The sequence below is a fragment of the Crinia signifera genome, chromosome 5, assembly GCF_055691185.1.
Source record: "Crinia signifera chromosome 5, ASM5569118v1, whole genome shotgun sequence".
NCBI lineage: Eukaryota > Metazoa > Chordata > Amphibia > Anura > Myobatrachidae > Crinia > Crinia signifera.
Genome location: NC_139221.1, coordinates 27,301,072 through 27,328,724, shown reverse-complemented (window position 1 = coordinate 27,328,724; position 27,653 = coordinate 27,301,072). Strand labels below are relative to the sequence as shown.

The 27,653-nt window shown below is 47.7% G+C and overlaps 1 protein-coding gene across 5 annotated transcripts in view; it reads left to right on the top strand.

The window, feature by feature from the left end:
• Nucleotides 1–27,653, top strand: part of ADCYAP1R1 (ADCYAP receptor type I) — a 228,900-nt gene that overhangs the window by 157,466 nt on the left and 43,781 nt on the right. For all 5 annotated transcript variants that reach the window (XM_083186855.1, XM_083186854.1, XM_083186856.1 and 2 more), the window contains exons 5-10: nucleotides 12,060–12,080; nucleotides 15,267–15,299; nucleotides 16,662–16,762; nucleotides 18,359–18,456; nucleotides 20,582–20,714; nucleotides 21,882–22,035. In XM_083186855.1, coding sequence (XP_083042981.1) covers nucleotides 12,060–12,080; nucleotides 15,267–15,299; nucleotides 16,662–16,762; nucleotides 18,359–18,456; nucleotides 20,582–20,714; nucleotides 21,882–22,035 — 540 coding nt within the window. The remainder of the gene's footprint in view (nucleotides 1–12,059; nucleotides 12,081–15,266; nucleotides 15,300–16,661; nucleotides 16,763–18,358; nucleotides 18,457–20,581; nucleotides 20,715–21,881; nucleotides 22,036–27,653) is intronic.

The window sequence follows — 27,653 nt, the reverse complement described above, 5'->3', positions numbered from 1 at the left end:
CTGATAGATTATCACTCTCCTCTTTATTGTTTTTGAAGCGTAGAACATCTGGCCCAGAGTCCCGCTAAATATCTGTAAAGAAGGACCTCAGAAATGAAGCTCTCGCTATTGTACGCAGGTAGCTAAAAATAGGGACATTATTGCAAACAAATGTTTCCTGCTTTCTCTATTACTGACTTTCATTAGAACTTTATTTTTGTTATGCTGCATGCACTGAACGTCACATCACAAGTTATTTCTATGTGCAATGTGGCACTGATGAATTTATCCACAGATATATCTGATAAATGAAGCCCTGCAATATTGAATTGTGACACAAGGGTGACTCATGTTGACGTACATTCAAACTGGACAAGTATTGATATTGGAAGCCTACTAGTGCCCTCTAGTGGCCATACACTGGGAATGAAAATAATAATAATAGTATCAGAATGCTGACTGGAAAGAAACACAGAATACATAGCAATTTACCAGCATGCAGTCATTTGTCATCATCAGGTCTTTAGCCTCTGTAGCCCAGCGGGTAAATATATTTGTTTAATTGGTCAAGGCCATACTGTAGAAAGGAGGTGTGGCCATGGTTGTGTGGGGGTGGACAGTACCATGTGAGGGTGGTCCTTACCATGTGGGGGGTGGGCAGTACCATGTGGGTGTGGCCAGTACCATGTGGGTGTGGCCAGTACCATGTGGGGGTGGCCAGTGACATGTGGGTATGTCCCAGAGCTGTAGTCAGGGGCATTTTATCAGAGGACAGACTGTACAGAATTGGGATGGGCCCCCTCTTCACCACCATGAGCATACGCACGCCATCTCTTTAGTGTGGAAAGGGAGCCTGGGGGCTGCTCATCTGCTTGGGTCGACAGGCAACAAAGTTGACAGGGTTCTAAGTCGACATGGATGAAGGTCGACAGGTGTCTAGGTCGTCATGGGACAAGGTCAACATGACTTTAGGTCGACATTGGTTAGGTCGCGAGGTCGACATGGATTTTTTTCACTGTTTTTTGAGCCGACATGTGCCGACAGGCGATATTTCATGCCCTACCATCCACTAGGGCGTGGTGGGAGAATAAAATAGTGTGCCGAGTGCAGTGAGGCACCATGCACGATGCATCGCAAGCGTAGCGAGCGATGCGAGGGGCTGCGGTTGACTTGTCCAACTGTGTCCATGTCGACTGTGTCGACTTTCGGGTAAAAAAACAGTGAAAAAAACGTCGACCTAACCCATGTCCATCTAACGCATTTGTCGACCTAAACCCATGTCGACCTGGTCCCATGTCGACCTAGACACCTGTCGACCTTCACCCATGTCGACATAGAACCCTCCTGACCTAGATGCCTGTCGACCCAGCAGTGTCGGGTCAACAATTCGATCACACCCCTTGGCACGTCCCCACATTGACAGAAAAAGGGGGTCAGGATGTGAGGTCATGACCACTCTACCATATACCACGCCCACCTAGCGGCGAGCCAGGTCTGGTCACGTTTACGATGCAGCCGTTGGGAGGTATGGCATTGCTTAAGACCTCTCCAATTCATTATCTCACCTCTTTGTAAATTAAAAACTCTAAAATTCAGGCTATCAAATGTAATATAAGATGCAGTGGTGTAACTAGTGAGTGGTGGGTCCAGTTGCAACAAAATGCTGTGGACCCCCAACTCCACAATAGAGGCTCTTTGCATGCAACTAAGGAACATGTCCAAAAAAGGTAACCAGCTAACATCTTGTCTAGGGACCAGGGTACCACATAGGCCATGGTTAACAATAGAGATGAATGAACCAATGCAGCAAAATAACATACAGTATTATGCAAAATTACATACAGACAACACTATGTTGTCCTGTAAACACAATTGTGGCAGATTTTTGTCCACCTCTAATCAGTTGAAAGTTGATATAAGTCACACAAAAGGTGAGCATGCACTGACAATACGATTTTGCAGACTTTTTCAGTGTATTACAGTATCATCTTTTGTCCTGTATAGCACTCCCCCTGTGAAATGTATAATTTGGTAATAGTATAAGTTTGGCGCACAGAGTAGATGAAAATATATTGTCCACTGCTGAGCTTTGCATGCTGGCGCCCTCTAGTGGGTGGAACCTAGTACAACTGTGTTGTATTGCACTGTCCTCAAATTGTAATTACAGGCAGCCATCTCTAAATTAAAAATAGCAATGTCTATACTGCAAGCGCAGTTACCAGCGCGCTAACATCCAAGACAACGGTCCTAAATCTCTGTATAGAGTAGGCCATAATTCTTTATGCACAGACCTAAGCCTCTGTTGAGAATTCCAGGTTCTTTTTTTCTGCTAATGAGCTTACTGGGAAATCTAACAGTGGAGCTAAAAAAAAAATCTATCACAGGTGGCTCCCTGCTCAGGAGTCTGAGAAATGACAAGTTAATGGTAGCGTCATCTACAGCGCACTCTCCTCCCCTGCACCAGCTGCTGGTGTCACCCCCCACCCGCCTCAGCTACTCCCCAACTCAGACATATCACTTGGCAGATGGAAAAACAGACAGAGAGTCTAATGGCAGCACAACAGATTTAAAATATTGGAATGTGCAGAAATTAAACCATTCTGTTATCATAATATTAGCAGCCTCATGTAGAGGAGGTATCACCAGTATGGTGTGGATCACATAAAAGGGGCAAGCATAATGGGTGCAGTGTTTGCAGCACCCATGGACCCCTGAGTCCCAGGAGGGCCCACACCGTGTACGCTGCACCCATTTTTGCAGAAATTACCCACCATGAGCAGCTGCAGGAGTGCTGCCGAAATCACTGAAAAAATAGCCATCGCTCTAGTGCTCAGACCAAATCAAATCAAATCAAATTTTATTTGTCACATACAAAAATCATACATAGTACAATATGTAGTGAAATGCTTATTATAAAACTGTCCTACATTACGATAAGTAGATCAGCTGAGTGTAGAGAGAATGTGTCGGGTAGGTCTAGAAAGAAAGAAAGTCCCGGTACTAGGAGGTCTGGTTGAGGGCTCGAATGGCCTGCGGGAAGAAGCTCCTTCTCATTCTCTCAGTGTTTGCTGCAACAGAGAGAAGAGTCCATTGTTGGGATGGCTGAGGTCCTTCATTATCTTCCTGGCTTTGGTCCAGCATCACTTGCTGTATATAGTGTCCAGGTCTGGAAGCTCGATACGGGTGGTATGCTCTGCCGATCGCACAACCCTCTGGAGAGCTTGCCTTTCCTTTTTGGTGCTGTTTCCAAACCAGGCCTTGATATTTCCTGTCAGGATGCTCTCAATGGTGCAGGAATAGAAATTTTTTAGTACCCTTGAGGATAGTCTAAAGTCCTTTAGTCATCTAAGATGATAAAGATGCTGCCAGGCCTTCTTCACCGGGGAGTTAACATGACAGGACCATGTGTGGTCCTGCGTGATGTAGACACCTAGGTACAGTACCTGAAACTGTCTACTCTCTCCACTGGTGTCCCGCCGATGGTCAGGGACTGGTAGTTCCTCTCCTGCTTTGTGCTGAAGTCAAGTATTAGCTCCTTAGCTGACGTTTAGGTAGAGATTGTTGGCCTGGCACCAAAATTCCAGGTTGCTAAACTCCTCAAGGTAGGATGTCTCGTCATCGTTAGAGATCAGGCCCACCACCACAGTGTTGTCTGCAAACTTAATGATGCTGGTGGAGCTCGAAGTGGCCACACAGTCGTAAGTGTATAGAGAGTACAGCAGGGGGCTCAGAACACAGCCCTGGGGGCTCCAGTGATGAGGGTGAGCGAGGGTGAGATGTGGTTGCCCATCCGTACCGCCTGCAGTCTGTCTGTCAGAAAGTTGGATATCCAGCAACACAGGGATGGGCTGAGGCCCAGGATCTCCAGCTTAGTGGTGAGCATGGAGGGGATTATTGTATTAAATGCTGAGCTATAGTCGATGAACAGCATTTTGACATAATTCCCCATTCTGCTGTCCAGGTGGCGCAGGGCTGCATGATGGAGGTATGCAATGGCGTCCTCAGTAGATCGGTTAGGATGATACGTAAACTTTAGTGCAGGCTTTCCCAACCACGGTCCTCAAGGCACACCAACAGTGCAGGTTTTAGTGATATCCAGGCTTGAGCACAGGTGACTTAATTAGTACATGAGTGATTTTGATTAAACCATCTGTGCTGAAGCCTGGATATCACTAAAACCTGCACTGTTGGTGTGCCTTGAGGACCGTGGTTGGGAATGCCTGCTTTAGTGGGTCCAGGGTGGCCGGTAGAGAAGAAGTGATGAAGTCTCTGACTAGTTGTTCGAAAGAACTTTATCACTACTGAGGTAAGGGTAAGGTAAGTCCGGTGGGCTGTGGATTCTTGGGAACTGGAACAATGATGGACTGTTTGAAACATGTCGGGATGATACACTGATCCAATGAGAGGTTGAATATCTCAGTGAACACTGGAGCAAGCTGGTCTGCACAGGCCCTCAGGACCCGACTCGTAATGCCATATGGTCCTGCTGCCTTCCTTATGTTCACTCTCCTGAATGCCTTCCTCACCTCGTGCTCCGAGATGGTGAATGAGTTAACCACTCCGGTACGCGGTCAACAGGCCTTATGTCGACACCTTCAAAAGGTTGACATGGTCTTAGGTTGACAGGGTCATTAGGTTGACACAAGCATTAATGTCATTTTTTTTTTTGTCCCGAATGTCGTCATGGTCGACATTGACACCGCATCAGTGCACATTGTGCCCTCGCACAGCTTGGTGCACTCGCCATGCTTCAGGCACGGTGCCTTGTTGCACTTGGCACTCCACGTCCTAGTTGGATGGTAAGGCATGAAATACCGCCTGTCGGCACATGTGGGCTGAGAAAAAAACTGTTAAAAACCCATTTTCCCATATGGCTTACGTTATTCAGAATACCCGTTACTCCAGTCTGTACCCAGGGTAAGAGTCCTGAGATCTACCCCTGCACTGTGTGTTGCAGACATATACTGCAGGGCAGGGCCACCACTAGAAATGCTGGGGCCCGGAAATGACCTACAGTCGGGCCCCCAGTGGCACAGCGCCATACCTCCGAACCCCACCCCCCCCCCACCCCCCCACCCCTGGGTGCGCCCGACCGCTAGCACCCTGCCTCCCCCTACTCCGTCCCCATTACTTACCATCATGTCGCAGCCGCGTCCTCCGGCTCCTTCAGTTTTCACGGTCCGAGCGCACACTGCACAGTACAGTCTGCAGAACGCCGAGCCCCTCTGTGTCATAGGCTCGGCACTCTGCAGGTTGCACTGTGTACTGTGTTTGTTTGGCCACCGGGTGAGGGACGCTGGGTGCGGGTGCGCGGGGGGGGGGGGGGGTAGGGCTGGCTGCCAGGTGAGGAACGCTGGGAGCGGGGCTAGGGGGGCTGCGGGCAGCTGCCTGGGCCCCTCCAGAGGACAGGGCCCGGGACAGCTGTACCCAGGGCACCCCCCTGTCCGTGGCCCTGCTGCAGGGTTGCCCAACCTAGAAATTGGGACCCCCTCCCGGCCCCCGGAAAGGGGGGCAAGTCTCCCGTATTTCTGCCTGTGTCCCGCACCCCTCCCGTCGGCAGGGATTGGTGGTACCAAATTACACGTTTGCATCATTGTAGCCTCACCCCACCCTGCTGTGTAATGCATGCAACACCGGCATTGCATGTGGGGGTGTGGCCACAAGGATGCATTTGAACTGGCCACACCCATAAATGTGTCACATCTATCTAGCTCCACCCCCAATCCCGCCCCTTTCCCTACCCTGTCAGCATCCCTACCCCCCCTGCCTCAAAGAACTGGCTGCCTTCTCCTGGAGGGGGCAGCGCAAAAGTAGGCATCCTTGATATACTGTGATGTCACAGGTTACAGTGCAGCAATATTTTCTGCCAAATCCCTTAGTGTTTTTTTCTCGCCATTTATAATTCAGCCTATTACTTATAATGAATGGTCTAATTAGTGAGTGGGTTGAATATGTCAATAAACAATTTGGAATGGTTAGAAATAAGTATAGTTAAGCTACTGATTTAAAAATACGTTTTTTAAAAGTGGCCGCAGGATCAAATCCTGATTGACATGATTTAAAGGGTCCGATTTAGGTAGATATGTAATAGGATGCGAGTTTTAGCACAGTTTTGAACTCGCACCAACTCGCACTAATTCGCATGTTTCAAACTCGCGTTTTTGCCTCTAAATTCGCATATGTAATGGATTGCGAATTTGACGAGCAAAAGTGCGATATGGTGCGATTTCGGGCGCTTTTTTAGACCTGAAAATGTGCGATTTTCAGTCATGAAAATCGGCACATTTTCAGTACAGTGCGCTGTGTTGTAAAAAAAAAAAAAAAAAAACCGGCGTGCGGTCCCCCTCCTAAGCATAACCAGCCCCGGGCTTAAAAAGCCGGTGCTGGTATAATAAAATCAAAGGAACAATCAAGTTGGGGTTCCCTGGATTTTATAAAACCAGCACCAGGCTCAAGGTCCGGCGCTGGTTCCCAAAATACGGGGGACAAAATGACTAGCGGTCCCCCGTATTTAAAGAACCAGCACCGGACCCAAACAGCCAGCAGGGTAATGCCACAGCCGGGGGGAGACTTTTTATACAAATCCCCCCGGCCAAAGCATTCATCCCTGTGGCTGGTCAGCATGGGCAGGGGTCCTGGGGAAGTGGGGACCCCCCCAAAGAAGGGTTCCCTCCCCTCCAGAACTTACCTGCCCATGCTGAAGCCCGGGGCTGTCCTCCATGCCCCTGGGCTGTTGGCATGGAGCTGATTTTGTGTAAAATCAAGTTAAATCTATTGTTTTTAACAGTGGTACTACAAGTGCCAGCAAGCCTCCCCTGCAAGCTGGGACTTGGAGAACCACAAGTCCCAGCCTGCAGGGCATTAAAGGGCCCGCTGTAACTTGTAGTTCTACTGTTAAAAAAATAGTACACAAAACACACACTGACACACATTTTAAATAAAAGTTTAATACACACATCACACACACACACTCATACTTACCTATCTTTATCCCGTCGGTAGGTCGCTGGCTCTGGTGTCGGCGGCTCCGTGTCGGCGGCTCCGGGCTCGGCGTCCTGTCCGACGATAATCCATGTTGGACCTGTGGAAGTAAATCCTACTCACCAGGTCCACCATGGATGGTCTTCTGTCTTCTCTTCTCTCTTCTCTCTTCTTCTTTATCTTCAAGCTCTTGCGGGTCCGGCAGCTCCATTCGGCAATATGATGAAAGGCGCTGGAGATGTTTGATCTTCAGCGCCTAACATCAGAATGATTCTATTGGCTGCTCAGCAGCCAATGAGAAGCGCCGCTGGGAGCAGCCAATAGAATCATTCTAAGCACCGGCGTTGAAGAGGCAACATCTCTGCGGAGACATGTTGCCTCTTCAACGCCGGTGCTTAGAATGATTCTATTGGCTGCTCCCAGCGGCGCTTCTCATTGGCTGCTGAGCAGCCAATAGAATCATTCTGATGTTAGGCGCTGAAGATCAAACATCTCCAGCGCCTTTCATCATATTGCCGAATGGAGCTGCCGGACCCGCAAGAGCTTGAAGATAAAGAAGAAGAGAGAAGAGAGAAGAGAGAAGAGAAGACAGAAGACCATCCATGGTGGACCTGGTGAGTAGGATTTACTTCCATAGGTCCAACATGGATTATCGTCAGACAGGACGCCGAGCCCGGAGCCGCCGACACGGAGCCGCCGACACCAGAGCCAGCGACCTACCGACGGGATAAAGATAGGTAAGTATGAGTGTGTGTGTGTGATGTGTGTGTTAAACTTTTATTTAAAATGTGTGTCAGTGTGTGTTTTGTGTACCATTTTTTTAACAGTAGAACTACAAGTTACAGCGGGCCCTTTAATGCCCTGCAGGCTGGGACTTGTGGTTCTCCAAGTCCCAGCTTGCAGGGGAGGCTTGCTGGCACTTGTAGTACCACTGTTAAAAACAATAGATTTAACTTGATTTTACACAAAATCAGCTCCATGCCCACAGCCCAGGGGCATGGAGGACAGCCCCGGGCTTCAGCATGGGCAGGTAAGTTCTGGAGGGGGGGGAACCCTTCTTTGGGGGGGTCCCCACTTCCCCAGGACCCCTGCCCATGCTGACCAGCCACAGGGCTGAATGCTTTGGCCGGGGGGACTTGTATAAAAAGTCTCCCCCCGGCTGTGGCATTACCCTGCTGGCTGTTTGGGTCCGGTGCTGGTTCTTTAAATACGGGGGGACTACTAGTCATTTTGTCCCCCGTATTTTGGGAACCAGCGCCGGACCTTGAGCCTGGTGCTGGTTTCATTAAATCAAGGGGACCCCTATTTGTTTGTTCCTTTGATTTTATGATACCAGCACCGGCTTTTTGAGCCCGGGGCTGGTAATGCTTAGGAGGGGGACCGCACACCAGTTTTTTATTTAAATTTCTTTTTTAACTATTTTTTTACAGCAGAAGCATGCACAGATCTCAATGATCTGTGCATGTTTCTGCCTAACTCGCCAGTCAGAAGCTGGTCTATTTTTTTTGCGATTTTTTTGAAGCTCCCATATGCGACTTTAGAACTCGCATCCTATTACATATGCGAGTTCTATAGTTTACTATGGGAAAACATCTGGATGCGATTTTCAGTGTGCCTGAAAATCGCATCTTTAAAATGTGCGATTTCGCGGTAAAAAATGCGATTTTTACTGCGACTCGCATCCTATTACATGTGCGATTTTTAGAAAAAATGCGATTTTGGTCAATTTTGACCAAAAATCGCAAAAGTCTAAAAATCGCACCCTATTACATATCGGCCTATGACTTAGTTGAAGTTTTGCAAAACTTTGAAAAACTGCAACTCCCGGCGCCAGCATGCGAGGTGGCTGTCCAAAACAGGGCAATACCGCCCCGATGGCCCTATCCCCCCCCCCCCACACACACACACTTTGCTCACACATCAGCAGCTGCTCCATGGCAGCGCAGCTTAGCTGCAAAGCCAGGTGCAGGGCGCCCACGTTTTCCACGTCACAGCGGCTGCGTGTGACCACACAGCTGCCGCACCGCCACCCTCTCCCCCCCAACCAGTCTGGATATGTCTGCATTGACCTACTTTAATAAATGCATATAGCCAAAGCTGTCCCTACCCAATTTGATAGGTGAGATTTTGTCCATCATTCATACATTCGACCCACCTCTTTTTTTATGTAATAATTCGGTTTCTCATACATGAATTTGCTTTGTGTTTATAGGACCTACAGTAATTTATGTCACACTTACCTCCTTTATGGTTTCCCTCCAGAGAGGTAGGTGACAGGGGCGGGACCAGTTGAATCACATCATTAAGACCTGCCCCTAAGAAGATAAGATGCTGCAATTGGGCCAAATTTCATAGAGTTGGGGCTAAAATTATGCAATTAGCAAATAATTGCGTCATTAGGCCCCGCCCCTTCACCAGCCTGCTATTAAGCTCCCCGTTCTACCCACTTCACTAGGAAGTGGGCAGAATGCGGGTGGGGTGGCCACACTTCCTGGCGCAAATCACCAGGAAAACATCCGTGCCACTAATTTGTACGGTTATTTCTGCAGCTATTGCCACACTGATGGTGCGGGAAATATAATTATAATAATTATTTACATTTTTTAAATCATTTGAATAACGGAATAACTGAAATAGGCATGTAGTGGGTTAAACATCCAAGGCTTTGTTGACCTTAGTGAAGCATGTGACTCGGCATCCAATAAGGATGCAGGGGATGGCAAAGTTAGCTGAGGATATGAGCTGCAGGAAGAGGAGGAGTCTTCCTAATTTTCCTGAGTTTCCTGTCCTCCCTCCCCTTTATTTGGATGTGGGTGGGTGTTTATTTGCATTGGCTGTTTGGCTGGGAAAGAACGGCAGGTTAATTGATTTAAGGTCTTCATTAAACCATCATTCGTTGTATAGTTTTTTCGGTGCGCTCACCTTCGCTGACTATACGCTGGATCACCCGGTCGGGAACAGCGACACCACCCAGAAGGGTGGGTAGTCACAGCGACACCACCCAGACGGGTGGGTAGTCAATGAAGAAGGCTGAGCGGATACCGCTTGTTGTTAGGGTATTTGTTGATTAGGTAGGATAGTTGTGGGTGGAGCTTAAATAATTAGACGTTCTTTCTTGGCCACCATTAATTAATTATATACAATCAAATTAATTAGTTTAAAGTTCTTTAATAAATACAGTTAACACTTTCTGGCAATCCTAAGTCTCCAATTTGTTATTTCAGGTTTAGTGAAGAAAGCTAAGTGTTAACTTTCATGCAAACACAAGGTCACACATCAGTTGCGAGGATGTTTATAATTTTTCTGGGTACTTGTGTATTATAGCGGCGACCATCGCATCGCATACCATAAGGCATTGTAAAAGCACCCTAATGGGTGCTTAAAAATTGTAAAAGCACCCTAATGGGTGCTTACAATGTGAAATGCACCCCCACCCCACCCCCCCACTATAAACGTGAACCTGAAGCGTGGCGAGGGGCGGCGGTACGCGTCCTCCGACCTTTTCATACCCCCACTATCCACATCGGCGTGGAGTTGAGAATAGAAAGTGTGGCGAGCGCAGCGAGCCACCGAGCCCGAAGCGTGGCGAGCACAGCGAGCCCCGCGAGGGGACGCGGATACCTTCACAGGTATCGGCGTCCCCTCGCGGGCTTCACAGGTATCCGCGTCCCCTCATGGGGCTCGCTGCGCTCGCCACGCTTTGGGCTCGGTGGCTCGCTGCGTTCGCCACACTTTCTATTCTCAACTCCACGCCGACGTGGATAGTGGGGGTATGAAAAGGTCGAAGGACACGTACCGTCGCCCCTCACGGGCTCTCTGCGCTCGCCACGCTTCGGGTTCATGTTTATAGTGGGGGGGGGTGGCGTGGGGGTGCATTCAACATTGTAAGCACCCATTTGGGTGCTTAAAAGTACCCTTTAGGGTGCTTATACAATGTTTCATCGCATAGGGGCAAAAATCGCATTGCATGCCATCGGGTGCATGGCATGCGATTTCGATAAAAACATTGCACGATGTACATCGGGGGCGCCGCTATAATACACTAGTACCGTTTTCTGTCAGGAATACAAGACTGGCTTGTTGTCACCTCAGAGCTGGGCTGTCAGGAAACGGTACAAGGTCCTTGTGGTGTCATAGCTATGTCTGTCACCTGCTGAATGACCTGAGAATTCATACTCTAGATTCTGTCAGATGAGCAGATTTGGAGCTGAAGTTTGAAATAACATTTAGAGCAAACGCAGTCAACTATTTTGATTTAGATTTGTATTACTTGTGGTGCTTTTGTAATCAGCTGACTACACACAGAATACCTAACACACTTACATTAGCACTGAGGGGTTCATGTAATAGGGCTCTGGCAATATTCAGTCAATCTGGCCATAATTTTAAAGGGGCAACCGTTTGAAAGGCTACACCGTGTTAGTACAACCTTCTAAATGATTGCCGCTTTAACAATACTGACGCGCTACAGCCTCACCGAATGGAGTCTGGAAATGATCTGGCACACCTAGTAACGATTTCTTACTTTATTTTCATTTAAATTTGGGATACGGGTGTTAGGTCAACAGTCAAAAGGTCAATACCCAAAGGTCAACATGCTAATGTTGCCAATGTTGCCAAAAGGTCGATAGGCACTTTAAGAAAAAAGTTGTCACAAACAACGAGTTGGCATGGCAATGGCCGACATATGAAAAGATTGAATCAAGTTTTTCACAATTTGTTTTCCATGTTCTTTTTTTGGGGACTTTTACATATTTTAACATCCACGTGAACTCTGTTTACGAATGGTAAATTGGCACGAGGCATGATCGCTCAGCCATCCACGTAAGAGTACACGCTACACTAATTGAAGATCCAAAAAAACATGAAAAACTCGTGTTCACGTAATGACCTTTTGCGAGTGGAGACTTTTTGTCAATGTTGACTTGGGAATCTCAACCTTTTGGTGTCACCATAATCACTGTTGACCTAGACATTGTCTATCCTAAGATCCGTACCCTTTAAATTTTCCCCGTTTTAGTTCCTTCCACACCTGTTTTTATGCTACATTAGGTCATATTTTTCTCAAACCTTTAATATGTGTTTTCTGTTTCTTTTAGATGTGGACATGCCTGATGTGGGTAAGACGCCTCTTTCTTACCCGTTATCTATTCCTTCATTCATATGTATGGTAGAGCGGCTTTATATATTGTATGGCAGGGTGCGCAAACTAATGGCCGTATGTAATTGCCTCACCGGTGTGGTGGCAGAACTCGGACATTTTTTAAAGGGGCAATCACTTACAAGGTATTGTAAGTGATTGCCCCTTTAAAAAAACACATCTGAGTTGCCGGCATCCTGTACGGTCGCCGAACTAAGGGCGGCATTACATCCGGCCATTGGTTTTCAAGGGAGCCTAAGAGGTTTATTTACTAAGATGGGGATTCTATTGAAGCTGGAGGGCCAAATGTAATAGTGTGTGAGAACCTGAAAGTGAGAGATTTTGGGAGAGCTTTCCCATTTTTTTTTAAACAGCAATCAATGACACTGAAAAACCAGGTTGGTTGTGCCATGTAAATGATTGCCGCTTTAAAAAATGGGAAAACTCTCCCAAAATCTTTCACATTCTGATTCTACATACCCTCCAATATGACCCATTCCATTAGGTACAAAGGGGTAGATGTATGATACGTCGATATGGGGGAGAAGGGGTATTAGCGCACGTTATGTGCGCTGATACCGCTTCTCCCCCATGTATGAAGCAGCCAGCGTGCGGTAATGGACAGGGGCGCTATGCGCCCCTGTCCATATCGGCGCTGCTATCAAAATGATAGCAGGCCGAATGTATGAACGGTCAGCATCGCTGACCGTTCCGCACGAAGCCGGCTTTGGCTTCGCCAGCATCAGGCTGGCGAAGCCCTATCTAAACAGCAGGGACAGCGATGTCCCTGCTGTCAGCTGTGGGCTGCGCTGGGGATCTCGCGTGAACAGCAAGATCCCGCGCATGCCCAGTGCGGCCGGCCGGGGGACAGGAGATAGCGCATCAGTATTAACTGATGCGCTATCTCCAGAAAGGGACATCGCCGGAGGGGGGAGTTAATGCTCCCCCGCTTCGGCAGACAAGATGTTAATACATCTTGTCGATGTCCCTTCCTGCTTCGCCTCGCTATTGAGGCGAAGCAGGAAGTATCATAGCGGCGCGATAAGCGCTGCTATGATACATCTGCCCCATTATGCTCTGTTCCTGGACTTCCTGCCTGTGGCAGTTACAGAGGTGGGGCTCCAGCACAGTCCAATATTCAAAGAGGGTGAGTCACATCAACTGTCAGTGAGTCCAGGACAGTGATGTTTGGGGTGGCAGTAGGTGTGGCCCCCCTTTATGAATATTGGACTGTGCTTCAGGCTCGCATCTGTAACTGCCACTGGCAGGGAAGTCCAGGAACGGAGCATTTTGTACCTAATGGAATGGGTCATGTTGGAGGGTAGAATTATATCTATTATCTTCTAGAAAGTGCTAAGTAAATAAGAAGTAGATTCTGATTGGTTGCTATGGGAAATATCACATCTTCAATAGAACTCCCATTTACGTAAATAAACCCCTAACAGTTCAGGTTTTAAGGAAAACCATGCTTGTGTGCAGATGGTATACTCAAACTGACTGAGGTACTTATTAAGTCCCCTGTGATTTAAGATGGTAATGCTAAAACCCTGCACTGTTAGGTTGCCTGGAGGACAGGGTTTAGGGAACACTGTTACTTATATGGGACGATATATTAAACCTTTAGTCCATGGCAACCGCCAAATAACAACTTCATGGTTTGTTAGGCCTATAGGCAGTACTGAAGTATGGGGGGTTATTCTGGTTCTCTCCTTATGGCAAATTCCTTCTCAAATGGACAAAACCATGTGCACTGCAGGTGGGGCAGATGTAACTTGTGCAAAGAGAATTAGATTTGGGTGGGGTTTTACTTCAAAGTGAGATCTATATTGCAGTGTCAAAATAAAGCAGTCAGTATTTACCCTGCACAGAAACAAAATACAGTAACTCACCCAAATATTTGTGCCCGCCTGCAGTGTACATGGCTTTGTCCATTTAAGAAGGAACTTTCCAGAAGGAGTGAACCAGAATTACCTCCTAAGTTCTAATAAAAGGAGCAAAATGGTACTTGTGTAGTTTCACGGCGCTCGATATATCAGATGCGATATATCGGATGCGATATCGGGCGATATATCGGATGCGATATCGGCCGATATATCGATGTGATCCGAGGCGTTTTTTTACCTGTTCATAACCCCACTATCCACTACGCATGGAGTTGATTTCATATAGTGCAGCGAGCCACCGAGCCCGAAGCGTGGCGAGCGCAGCGAGCCCCGCGAGACGACGTGGAATACTGCGCTTGTCACACTATATAAAGTCAACTCCATGCGTAGTGGATAGTGGGGTTATGAACAGGTCAAAAATCACATTGGATCGCATCGATATATCGGTAAATATCACATCCGATATATCGGGCGCCGTGAAACTACACCAGCACAATTACCTCTCTGTTCCATCGAGGAGATGACAGAGGGTGACATCAAAGTAGGAGGTATAGGTTTGGTAGCACATTGGGGCAGTTTCTTAGTAGTATGCAAAATGGCCGAAGTGGCCTTATTTATTACCTCATGCTAATGTGAGATTTTGCAGGCTTCATAAAGAGATTCAGAATTATTCACTTACAGTATATGGTTTTTCCACTGATATCCTGTTCACACACTCAAGATTTTGACCCAGGATTTTGGTGGATCCCTTCCATGGTCCCTGATTCCACAGCAGGGCAGCAGGGGGGGGGGGGCACTGGCAGGAGGCCAGCGGCAGGCATCGATGAGGGAGGGGGAGTCAGTGACAGGTGGGTTGACAAGCAGCAGGAGGCACCTGCGCAATGGCATCCTCCCCTGCCCGGGTCAAAAAACCTGTATAAGATCCACAGATCGTTACGCGGGTGTAACCCGCTAAAAAGTCAGTGGAAAAGGGGTATTAGACAGAAATATGTACATCCCATAGGGGCTGAGGTGTCACTAGTCTCTCTGACACCCGGTACAGTGAAGGCCCACGCCAGGGGAAAGGGGCATGGCCTTGTATTTAAGCATCTAGGGACATTGAAAGTGGGCATCTCTGTGCTGTGTAGCGGCAAGGGCCTAATGTTGCAGACACAACTGCGGCAAAAGACTCAGATACACATACAGTGATGTGACATGCTCCACTTAGAATCATCCCTATAACACATTGCTTGAATCCCAATAACATACTGTCTTGAAAGTAAATATTTTCCCATCATTCACAGATACTGCTGACAGTTCGGACGAACTCCAGTCAGGTAAGGAAATAATATTATATGTGATTGGCTGGAAAAACGAGATCATTGAGATTTCAATATTTTTGGCGTTCATAATACAAATGTACTGTTGGCTATTCATACACCTGTACTTGGGTTGCCTACCCTCCCGGAATGGCCGGGAGGGTCCCGAAAATCGGGTCCCCCTCCCGCCCCCCCGGAAAGGTGGGCAATCCTCCCGGAATCCTGGGCACCCCCGCTTAGCCCCCTGATTGCCGCTACCTCCATCCTGCCCTTAGCGTTTAAATAACCCTATCTGCCGATCTCCACTGAGAGGGTGGGGCTAACGTGTCACAAACGTGTCATTATAGCCCAGCCCCCTCCACGGAGATAGGCAAAACGGGTTATTTCCCATCCTGGGGCGGGGCTTAATGATGTCACACTCAAGCCACTCCCCCAAAGTCATGCTGAAAGTCTCCTCTCTCCGGGCTTCTCCCGGAGAGGCGACTTCAAAAGTCGGTAACCCTGACCTGTACTGAGTAATGAAAATCAATGGAAGCAAGTCCTTTAAACTCGCTAACTTATTTCACATTTAGGGGGAGATGTACTAAGCCTTGGGGAGTGATAAATTGGAGAGTTATTGACTTCTAACTGCCATGTTACAGGAGGCATTAGAAAATGGCAGTTAGGAGCTGATTAGTGGGTAGTTTGTCTCTGTCCACTGTATCACTCTCCAAGGCTTAGGAAACAGACCCCCTTATTAAGATAAGATATATTTTGTTTGCAAAGTATTCATAATTAAAAAAACACAGTACTTTTAATACTACAATCCGTCAACCATGCCGAATACATCGATGGACAACTCCACCCCCAATTCCTGTAATAGTCATGTGATGCTTTACACACTCGTTCTGCTGCCTGCTTGCTTGAACCGGTAGCAGCGTTGCCGAAACGATTCCCCCATGAATGCCACATACACATGAAAGGGGACTTCATAAGACAATAGACTGTTAAGGTGCCCACACACGATAAGATCTTTTACAGGATATGGGCGTTTCCGACCAATCAGAACTACTGTACCAATCGTTTAAAAACTTACATAGTGTGGGCTTGATGGGTCGTTCAGGGAGCCTGCTGATCCCTTCAGGAGGCGGAAAGATGAATGACCCATAGTGCAGGATCTTGGCCTAAGACTGGCATCATAATTCTGATCCTTTACTCAATCGTTCTGTTTGTGGCCATGATCAGGTGTGTTCCGGATTTTGAAGAAAAATACAAAGGAAATCTGTGTGTTGACAGCTTTAGTTTAATTTAAAAAATAAGCACCTTACCTTCATAGCAGAGAGGCAAGCACCATCATTGTCCGCAAGCATAATGTTGCCACCTGTATTTTGTTGTCTGCAGAAGGCGTGATCAGCAGGAACTGCACTGAAAATGGCTGGACTGACCCTTTTCCTCATTACTCCGATGCGTGTGGATATGACGTGAATGAAACAGGGGATCAGGTAGGGATCACAATTGGCAGGCAGTTTGTAAATGTAGAGTAGAGGTCACTGGGCAACATGGTTGAAATCCATAATTGGCAACTTGGCTAGGAGGCCTCCAGGATATCTGTCATTGGAGATGCACATGAGAGAGTGGTCGGTACGTGATGGTATACAGCAATTGTATGCTACAATGTAGAGATGTGCAGTTTCTGATTTACTCTGATTTCAAAGCAGGATCTTATTGGCTATCAACTGTCAACAACTGTCATGTGATTTGGGATAGTCAATAAGATCCTGCTTGTAAATCAGAGTAAATCAGAACCTGCACATTTCTACTACAATGTATATTTGCTATTCTCAGTATTGCTCCTCAGGGGCAGGGCCTCGGTGATGCAAACCACATCACTACACTCCACCCACTTTGTGGGAGAAGGGAATGGATAACCAGATAGACAGACATAAGATCAATAGGCATAGGCATGCCTCCCAACTGTACCAATTTTCGCAGGACAGTCCAGTATTTTTGGGACTGTATAGCATCCCACCCGCAGCCGCCTGTGTCCCGCTGTGGAGGTGGGGGGGTCTATGCAGTTGTGAGCATCAGTGCTGGTGCAAGGCGCCGCTCCACGGGTGGGGAGGAATAAGGCCGCCGTGCTGCTCCGGGGGGGGGGTTCCGGTATTACTCACCCTTCAGGAGGTGAGGCGCTCGGGTCTAGCTCAGCGGGCAGGAGGGAGGCCTCGCAGTTCAGTCCCGGCGCAGTGTGACTGACATCTTCCTGATTTCCTCCACCCGCACTGTGTACAGCCGCTCAGCCGGGCAGTGCTGAGCACTTGGCTCACCCTCAGACGCTGCCCGGCTGAGCGGCTGTACGCGGTGCGGGTGGAGGAAGATGTCAGTTAACATGCATCAGGACTGAACTGCGAGGCCTCCCTCCTGCCCGCTAAGCCAGACCTCCAGCTCTCCCTCCTGCCCTGCTCCCAACTACCGCCCCCCAGTGGCCGGCGCCCTAGGCAAATGCCTAACACTGCCTAGTGGTGGCTCCGGCCCTGGTGAGCATGCACACAGTGTCTATTCACTGAAGAGATGGATGGGGCATGGCCAGCAGCTTACATGGCACTGGCCATGCCCCAAGAGGGGCAAAAACTGGGGCATGGCCTCGTGGGAGTGCCATGATCATAGGCCATGCCCCCAACCGGTACACCATGCCCCCTAATTTCACATACGTTCTGCCGACTTGCTCAACAAAGTTGGGCGGTATGACCAAAGGGTCAGCAGGTTCAAATGTCAACATGTAAAAGGTCAAGAGTGCAAAAGGTTGACATGTACACATGAAAAGGGTTGACTCAAAAAAAGTCACCGTCTATTTTTTGTGTGTTATTTTGTAAAACACATCCCTCTGGCCATCCCGAGGAAGCTGCTCAGATGGCCTGTGATAGGATGCTGCATTTTTGGACACAGCAGCTGATCGGTTAGAGTTCATACTGATCATGTGTTGTAGACTATATGGTTCAATATATACTCACATGGCCGTCGTAAGCGCCCCAGTAAGTGTTTAGCCCATATACTGTACTGTGGCTTTCTGTGTAACTGACACTGAGATTTCCTTCCCACAGGACACCTACTTCCTCTCTGTGAAAGCCTTATACACAGTGGGGTATAGCACATCTCTCGTTGCCCTTACCACTGCTATGGTCATCCTGTGCCGCTTCAGGTAAATGTATGGGCTTGTTGTTCTGTATATAACATAGCAGGACATGTCTCTTGTGTATGTGACTTAAAGGGACAGAGGGGGAGATTCTCTAAGAATCTCCGCCCCCCTTCGCCGCCCATCGCATTTATAATTATCGCATATGTTCTAACTTATGCGATAATTATAGCAAAGGACAGCTCTTGCGTTAAGAGCTGTCCTTTGCGGTGAGAGTCGCCGGGTCCCAGCAGGTCCCGGCGGCTCCCCCCTCCCTCACACGCCCGGCGCTGCTGCTGCTATGCCGGGCTCTCCTCCTCCCTGCACCAGGAAGAGGATCAGTGCAGGGAGGAGGTCACATGTCCGGGCAGCACAACTCTGTGCTGCCCGGACACAGGTGAGGGGGCGATGCAGGGCGGCAGGGGTCCGTGTGGGGCGGCGGCGGGTTGTAGCAGGGCGGCGGTGGGATGCGGTAGAAGCCCATTGGCTTCTATGGGGCATCGCCAGATTTTTCTGGCGATGCCCCCTCGCCGCGTTAACCCGGCGGGGGATGCTTACAGCATCCCAAAATGCGGTAAAAACCCCGATAACGGGGTTTTTACCGCATTTCTTGCATAGAGAATCTCCCCCAGAGTGATCATTGGGGGATCAGCTTTGTACCATTTGTGCGGTTCTCAGTGAACTTTCAGTCTGTCCTATTCAATGTTGTCTTCCCCGATAGCATTGAACAGGAGAGCTCAGCAGAAGGAGCCCGACTTCACAAGCAGTCGGGCTTGTTCTGTCAAGAACAGCCTGGAAGTGATGAGCTGCAGCTCGCATCTTCCCGCCCGCAACTCGCGTCCATGCACTCCTTTCTCGTCCCCCTGCAGGCAGGACATTGAATCCCGCCTGCGTGTTCTCGGTCGCGCAGACAAGCTCAACAGCCGTGACCCCCAGATTGAATACCCCCCTAATAATAACTGTATAATTCATCATTGTGTTTTGGTTTTGGCAAAATCATCCTCAAGTGTTTTGGTTCATATTTGGATTTCAGTTCCATTTAAAATCAATTAGAATATCGATAATCATTGATAAAAATTGATTGCTACAACAGCTAAAATCTTGTATATTTTGCTATCCAAAAACCCCAAATTGTGATTTTAAACCCAAATTGTGAACTGCAGGAATATTCAAAACAGGACTGGTTCGGATCGGATCTCCTCGGGAAATCTGGACTGAATTTGGTTCACATCTCTTTTTCCTGTTGATCTTTCTTTTTATGGGCAGACCTGCCCGTTGAGCAGTGAATTCGGCCACGTCTCCGATGGTGGATGCTGGGCATAGGCACTAATACACATGTGCGGACTCTCGCAGTGGGCGTCTTTGGCAAAATTTTAATTCGCCAAAGCGCTCTCTGCCTGATTTCATGGGCACGCCCATAAAAATGGTGGGCCGTCCATAGAAACGCTGCCTGTTTGGGGAAGACGGATTAAATCACATTGCTGTCACTATTTCCGCTTACCTATGGCAATGCTTATATGGGGTTATTCCGATTCAATCGGTCCCCCGCGCATTCACACATTGGACCGATTGTTTGCGATGTCACATGAGCGTAGGTTTTTATGTGCATGTGCAGCTTCTGTGCGCGAGTGCCCACAGCGCTCACACACAGAAGACCGGGCGGGGGGTGTGGAGGTACGGCGGGCTGGGCAATTTGCATATGGGAAAGCCCAGTGTTTCATGGGCGTTCCCATGAGAATGCTGGTCATTCCCATGCAAATTGCCCAGGGCGGGCAGCTGACGTCAGCAGATGCCAGCTGCCCGCCCTGTCCTCGCACAAGGCGCCCGCAGGTCTGAGCCATCATAGAGGTGTCTCGGATCTGCAAGCGCTGAAGAAATCATACGATGGTCGTCGAATGGTTGATTATGCAAATCATTTATTTGCATCCCTGTGGGGGTTCGGGGGGGGGGGTCTTGAGTGACCGCACGTGCAGCAGGCGGCCCTTGGTGGACTAGTAAGTCAACCAGAATAAGGGCCATAGTACGCATGTGCGGTCGCTCGATTTTCGATTCACTGATCAGCAATCAAAGCTCTGAGCCTTGCCCAATGTTAGGATATAGGGCAGCCGATAGTTACTGTATAAACTTACATTTATTCTTTTGCGTGTTTCAGAAAACTCCACTGCACTCGGAACTTCATCCACATGAATCTCTTTGTGTCGTTCATCCTGCGGGCGATATCTGTGTTTATTAAAGACGAAGTTCTGTACGCTGAGCAAGACAACAACCACTGCCATCTGTCTACTGTAAGTAGTAAGGGACGCATTGAACCACTTGGATAGCGATATACCAGGAGCTGTCAGGATATAAACCCTAAAGGCAAATTAGCCTATACATTTTTCAGAACTCTAAAATGAATTTAGACCTTCGGATAACTTTAAATCATTAATGTGCAGCTTTTGTTCTATTCATTTTTTTATTCTGACAATGTATACAACATTAAATACAGCAAACAAAGCAATTTACTGATAAAAGAAGGAAGACACACTATATGCACATTATTGCTGGAAACAAGGTGGTACAGTATATTCATCACTGATAGACTTATGGCGGTGATACATATTAGTTACACCTGTCGCTTATTGTCCTGGCGTCTGAGCATAAGGGTCCGGAACATTCATGAAGTTCCAGGGTCCAATCTTTGACCTTAAACAATGTACAAACAGTAACTACGGGTTCTAGAGTCTAGGTTAACTGCATACTAGCCTATAGCCAGGAATAGCCGGGAGGCTCCTTAAAAAGGGAAGACCACCGGAAGAGTGGACAATTGTTCAGATTTCTGCAGCAGACCTGGCCACCCACTTTGGGAAAGAAGTGGGCGGTCAAGGTGTCCAATGACTAATTTGTCGCTGAATCACGTCATTGTAGTTATGCCAGATTGTATAGTGGGCAGGGTCGGATTAAGCCTTTAGGGGCCTGGGTCACTTTAGACAGGGGGACCCCTCCCACTTGTCACTTCTGGCCGCAAACTGCACAGGAGAATGTTAACACTGTCAAAACACAGAGTAAAGGCAGTATAAACTTGGTCAATAGGTAATTCCAGGGGGAGGGGGGGGGGGTATTAATATAAACATATATATTAAACCACATGAAAATCCTGTGTTTGTCCCTCTGTACCTTACTCTGTAGGAGCCGTGACAGGCTCAATGCTGCCTCTGATTAAAAACCCCTCCCATGACGAGGCCGCTGCTGCTGTCCTCCATGGGCCTGAGAAGCATATGATGAGCTCCACAAAGCAGAGCTCAACGCAAACCCTAATGCACATGCCTATAGTTGTGTCTGGATGGTGGCTTTTGGGGTTGTATAAATGTGTTACCTTTGTAACTGCGCTAACATCGGCACCGAGTCCGCAGCTGAATAAGACACAGAAATACCGAAAGACAAATGTGTGATGTAGTTTTGTCTTTATATAGGTGGAGTGTAAAGCAGTGATGGTGTTCTTCCATTACTGCGTCATGTCCAACTACTTTTGGCTCTTCATTGAAGGACTCTACCTCTTCACACTCCTCGTGGAAACGTTTTTCCCTGAACGAAGATATTTTTATTGGTACACAATAATCGGATGGGGTATGTATTTTTAATAGAAAGGACAATATTTTAGTTGTATATGTAGATTCTATTTTATGGACTAAGATTTTCAATGTAGATGTTTCTAGATGGTGACGGGGGAGGTGGAGCTTATCATGCGCATGGATACTTCTAGGAGTGTTGCAGCCTTGTCCTCTGTATCACGCATGGTGAATCTGCATATAACATACCGTTGCATCCCGTGGCGGCTCCAGAGACGGGGCTGCAGAGCAGTTCAAAACTCAAATAGAGGAGCCACACCAACTACCAGTGAGTCAGTTTGGAAGGCAGTTGGTGGCAGTGGGTGTGGCTCCGCTATTTGAATTATGAACTATGCTGCAGCTCCTCCCCTGGAGCTGCCACTGGTTGCATCTAAAGACATCCCAAGTGGTATGTGAGGGACGGTCAAGAGATGCTAAAAGTGGACATTTCAGTCCTTGAATATTTAGACCTACGTTATCCAGATGATAGACAGTGGGTAGGTAGACAGTCTCTAGGTTCACACCATATGGGCAACATGCTTTAGGCCAACTGGTACAAAAGGTTGACTGATGAAAGCCGATGATGCTTGAGGTTGACAGGTAAAAAAAGATTGTATAATTCGAGGTGGATCCCCGTCGTCCGGAGGCAACAGGTGTCGTCCGGAGGCAACAAGCACTTTCTGTGCTGGGTCAGAAAACTTAATGAATAGAGTGTTTGACTGTAGTGCGACAGGCTATGGGTTCAAATCCTGGGTATGTCTGCTTCTTCAAATGTAATAAAGGACAGTGTGACTGAATGTTGTATAAATATTAGCATCAGAAGGGGTAAGGAAAGGAGATGTTGGGTTTCAAAGAAGCTACTGTACAAGTTAATTGTCCTGGTGTCTTTTATGTGACCTCTGTTGTGACTAGCATTAAAACAAAAAAAAATGTATGTGTAATCTAAGGATCAACTCAGACACTTATTAAGAACCTTTGATTAAAGTAGTCTGGGCAAATTACTGCCTAAACAGGACTCCTGGATAATACTTGCTGATGTACAGAGGGGGGCGTGGTGTGAGTATATGATGAGGAAATAGGGGTCAGAACAAGGGGGCATGGCCACATCATTGTGGACCACCCCTCTATGCAATCCTGAGATTACCACCACTGCGAGGCAGGACTGCCCACTGTGGTTAGGAGAAGTACAACTTTAATACTTATGATTAGAGACAGGATTATATGCATTTGCATACTCATTTGCATATTTTGCCCATTCTCACTGGTTATTGCATATTTTACCTAAAATCTAGTGATGGTGCATATTTTAGGCCCCGCCCTCTTCCCACCCACGAGTCACAGCACTGCTTTGCCCTGCTGCTGCTGGCCAGGTAGTGGTAGAGTGTGCAGGCTGGGGTAATATGTGCGCAGTGTGGGGAACCTTGGATAGACGCTATGTCTGACTCTGCTCTAGGCTGCCAATCCATGTTGATAAAAGTCAGTCAGGGCGGATGCCATTACGAAGCTCCTGAACCTTTGCCTGCCCCTGGCCTGGGACTTTACACCAAGAGACAGACTTCTGCAGCAGAGGAGGCGGGCGGAAGGGTTGTGACATCACACGACACAGAGAAAATGCTGTGTCACAGTGAGTATGCGGCGCAGGGAGGAAGTCTTCCACTGCACCGCTCTCACACGCTATGCTGACATTTGATCCATCGGCGCTGGAGATGAGGGTCCATGTAGTTTATGTAAGAAGAGCTTTGGATGCTGCAGTCTGCTGTAGCAGCCAGGAAAAAAAAAATCCTGTGCACAACACTAGACATCTGCAGATGCTGTGGGCCAATTTTTGAGGTTTAGGGGGAAATTTACTAATATGAAAAACCTAGTTTTTCGTATTAGTATTTTCCCTACGACTGCATACGACTGTTTCAGTCAGAAATTACAAAGCAGTCATATACGATTGCTTTGTAACCCTCCGATGTCGTAATAATTCTTATTAGCTGGCCATATATACGGCCGATAATACAAATTTTTCTGGCAGTCTGCACGGATCAGTCAGATCCGTGCAGGCTGCAGTGTGTAAAAGAAAAAAGAAAAAAAAAATAGAAAAACAAAAAACGGCGTGGGGTCCCCCCCACAGCTGTAACCAGCATCAGGCTGAAAAAGCCGGGCCGGTAATTAAAAATCAGGGAACCCGACAAATAGAGGTTCCCCGATTTTTAACAACCAGCCCCAGGCTCCAGGTCCAGGGCTGGTTCCCAAAATACGGGGGACAAAATGACTAGGGGTCCCCCGTATTTTAAGAACCAGCCCCAGGCCAAACCAGCCCCGGCCAAAGCATTCAGCCCTACCGACCAGTCAGCCTGGCCAGGGGCCCTGGGGGAGTGGGGACCCCCCCAATAAAGGGGTCCCCCCCTCCAGGACTTACCTGACCAGGCTGAAGCCTGGTGCTGTCCCCGGTAACCCTATGCGGTGGCCACCGGGCTGATCTTGGTGTAAAAAAATAGAACAATAAACTATTGTTTTAAACTGTGGAACTATGAGTCCCAGCAAGCCTCCCCTGCAAGCTGGGACTTGGTGAACCACAAGTCCCAGCCTGCGGGGCATTAAAGGGCCCGCTGGGTCTTGTAGTTCCACAGTAAAAAAAATAGTTAAATAAATACACACTGACACCTGAAAAATAAAAGTTTAATACACATATTACACACATACTAATACTTACCTATTTTGATCCCGTAGGTAGGTCCCAGAGTCTTGATCCGGTGCCTTGTCCTGGTTCCGGATCATGTCGTCTTTCTTCACCATGTCGATCTTCATGTCGGCGTCAGGTCCGGGTCCGAAGAAATCCATGGTGGACCTGTGGAAGGAAATCCAACTCACCCAGGTCCTCCATGGAAGTTCTTCTGGTTTGGTCCAACGTTGTCCAGGCATTCTTCCATCTTCTTCCATCTTCTGGCTTCTTTTTCAAGCTCCCGGTGACTCCAGCAAAGCTCCCCGACTGTCAGAGCCGCAGAGATGTTTCCTCCTCGGCGTCTGGCCAATCAGGAGCCGCCTAGCGGCCAATCAGGAGCCCGGAGAGTCGGCTCCTGATTGGCCAGAATTAATTCTTAGTCCATGGATTTCTTCGGACCCGGACCTGACGCCGACATGAAGATCGACATGGTGAAGAAAGACGACATGATCCGGAACCAGGACAAGGCACCGGATCAAGACTCTGGGACCTACCTACGGGATCAAGATAGGTAAGTATCAGTGTGTGTGTAATATGTGTATTAAACTTTTATTTTTCAGGTGTCAGTGTGTATTTATTTAACTATTTTTTATACTGTGGAACTACAAGACCCAGCGGGCCCTTTAATGCCCCGCAGGCTGGGACTTGTGGTTCACCAAGTCCCAGCTTGCAGGGGAGGCTTGCTGGGACTCATAGTCCACAGTTGAAAACAATAGTTTATTGTTCTATTTTTTACACCAAGATCAGCCCGGTGGCCACCGCACAGGGCCACCGGGGACAGCACCAGGCTTCAGCCTAGTCAGGTAAGTCCTGGAGGGGGGGGACCCCTTTATTGGGGGGGTCCCCACTCCCCCAGGGCCCCTGGCCAGGCTGACTGGTCGGTAGGGCTGAATGCTTTGGCCAGGGGGACTTGTATAAAAAGTCTCCCCCCGGCTGTGGCATTACCCTGCTGGCTGGTTTGGCCTGGGGCTGGTTCTTAAAATACGGGGGACCCCTAGTCATTTTGTCCCCCATATTTTGGGAACCAGCCCCGGACCTGGAGCCTGGGGCTGGTTGTTAAAAATCGGGGAACCCCTATTTGTCGGGTTCCCTGATTTTTAATTACCGGCCCCGGCTCTTTCAGTCTGGTGCTGGTTACAGCTGTAGGGGGGACCCCACGCTGTTTTTTATTTATTTATTTTTTCTATTTTTTTACACTGCAGCCTGCACGGATCTGATTGATCCGTGCAGGCTTAAAGCAAATACGACAGGGAAAGCAAGGTGTATTTGTATATACAAATACTGGGGCCGGTAATTAAAAATCAGGGAACCCGACAAATAGGGGTTCCCCGATTTTTAACAACCAGCCCCAGGCTCCAGGTCCGGGGCTGGTTCCCAAAATATGGGGGACAAAATGACTAGGGGTCCCCCGTATTTTAAGAACCAGCCCCAGGCCAAACCAGCCATGGCTCTAACTGTGTGGAGTTTGTATATTCTCCCCGTACTTGCGTGGGTTTACTCCGGGCACTCCGGTTTCCTCCCACAATCCAAAAATATACTGGTAGGTTAATTGGCTTCCAACAAAAAAATTAACCCTATAATGTCTGTGTGTGCATGTGGTAGGGAATATAGATTGTAAGCTCCACTGGGGCAGGGACTGATGTGAATGTTCAACTATACTCTGTAAAGCGCTGCGGAATCTGTATGCGCTATATAAGAAACTGTTAATAAATAAATAATAAATAAATACAAATGACCCATCTTTAGGAATACGAATTGTTGTATTTTCGGGATTGTAAATCCCGAAAATACAAATGTGTAAAAAATAGGTGTATTTCTGCCTACGAATACACCTATTTTTTACGAATCCATTTTGGTAAATTTCCCCCTTATTTGCAACAAATTGTATGCTGATTTTTAAATAAATAAGTTATAAATTACTTTTTTTTATTATTCAATATAGCATATTTTAACACTTTTCATGCATATTTTAAGTATTTTTCATGCATAATTGCATGCATATTTCAAGCTTTTGATGTTGCATATAATCCTGTCTCTACTTATGATTTATATCCAACTGTGGCCCTTATTCTGGTTCACTCACAAAGGCAAATTCCCCCCCCCCCCCCCCCCCCCCCCCCAGTCACCCAGTATGGCAGTCCCATTGGGTGGTGTTCCTTCCCTTTGGGACTGCCAGTCCGGGCTGCTATATGCAGAGAGCTGACTTCCTGTAGGAATCCACTTACTGCCTTGCTGTGTAGCCCAATTTAGCTTCTATGGGCTGCAGCCGATAGAAGGCTGGGTTATGTGCTTGCGTCTGGATTGTGTAGGTGCAGGACCAGAAACAGGACAGGGAACGGAGCTGCAGTGAACAGAGGAAGGATGGGGGGGGGCTCAGTGGCTAGTGGCAGCAGCAGCCGTCTTCCTTTAATGAGGTAAAAGCCACAACTGCTTAAATAGGATGAAGCAGCCTCACAGTAGTAAGCGTGGAAATGATCCCTTATATATGGCACAAAAGCAGATAATAAATATCTTTAATTATCTGATTTTATGTAAATTTTATCTTTTTGAAATCTCTTCTTGATTCGCACAATCCCTCGAAACATAAAGGGAAAAGGAAACTACTGTAGTGTCAGATAACTATTAATTATTTACCTTTGCTGTTCAGTAGATATTCACATATTTCCAAGTTGAAAGTCTTTTTAATAATTCATTTCTGTGCAGTATGTCCCAGCGCATCCGTTTCTGCATGACATGTATTTGCATTTTAATTATAAGCCTCGTATCAAAAGAGTGATTCTGCCTTGGTCAATTTACTGAGGACGTCTACTGTAGTTCCCAGTTTGCATTTCAAAGCAACTGCCGCCGCGCTCTCTTTAGCGGATCGGGATTTTCAAGAACACTTTTTTTTTTATGCACTCAGGATTTTGTGGTTAGTTGGCTTTCAG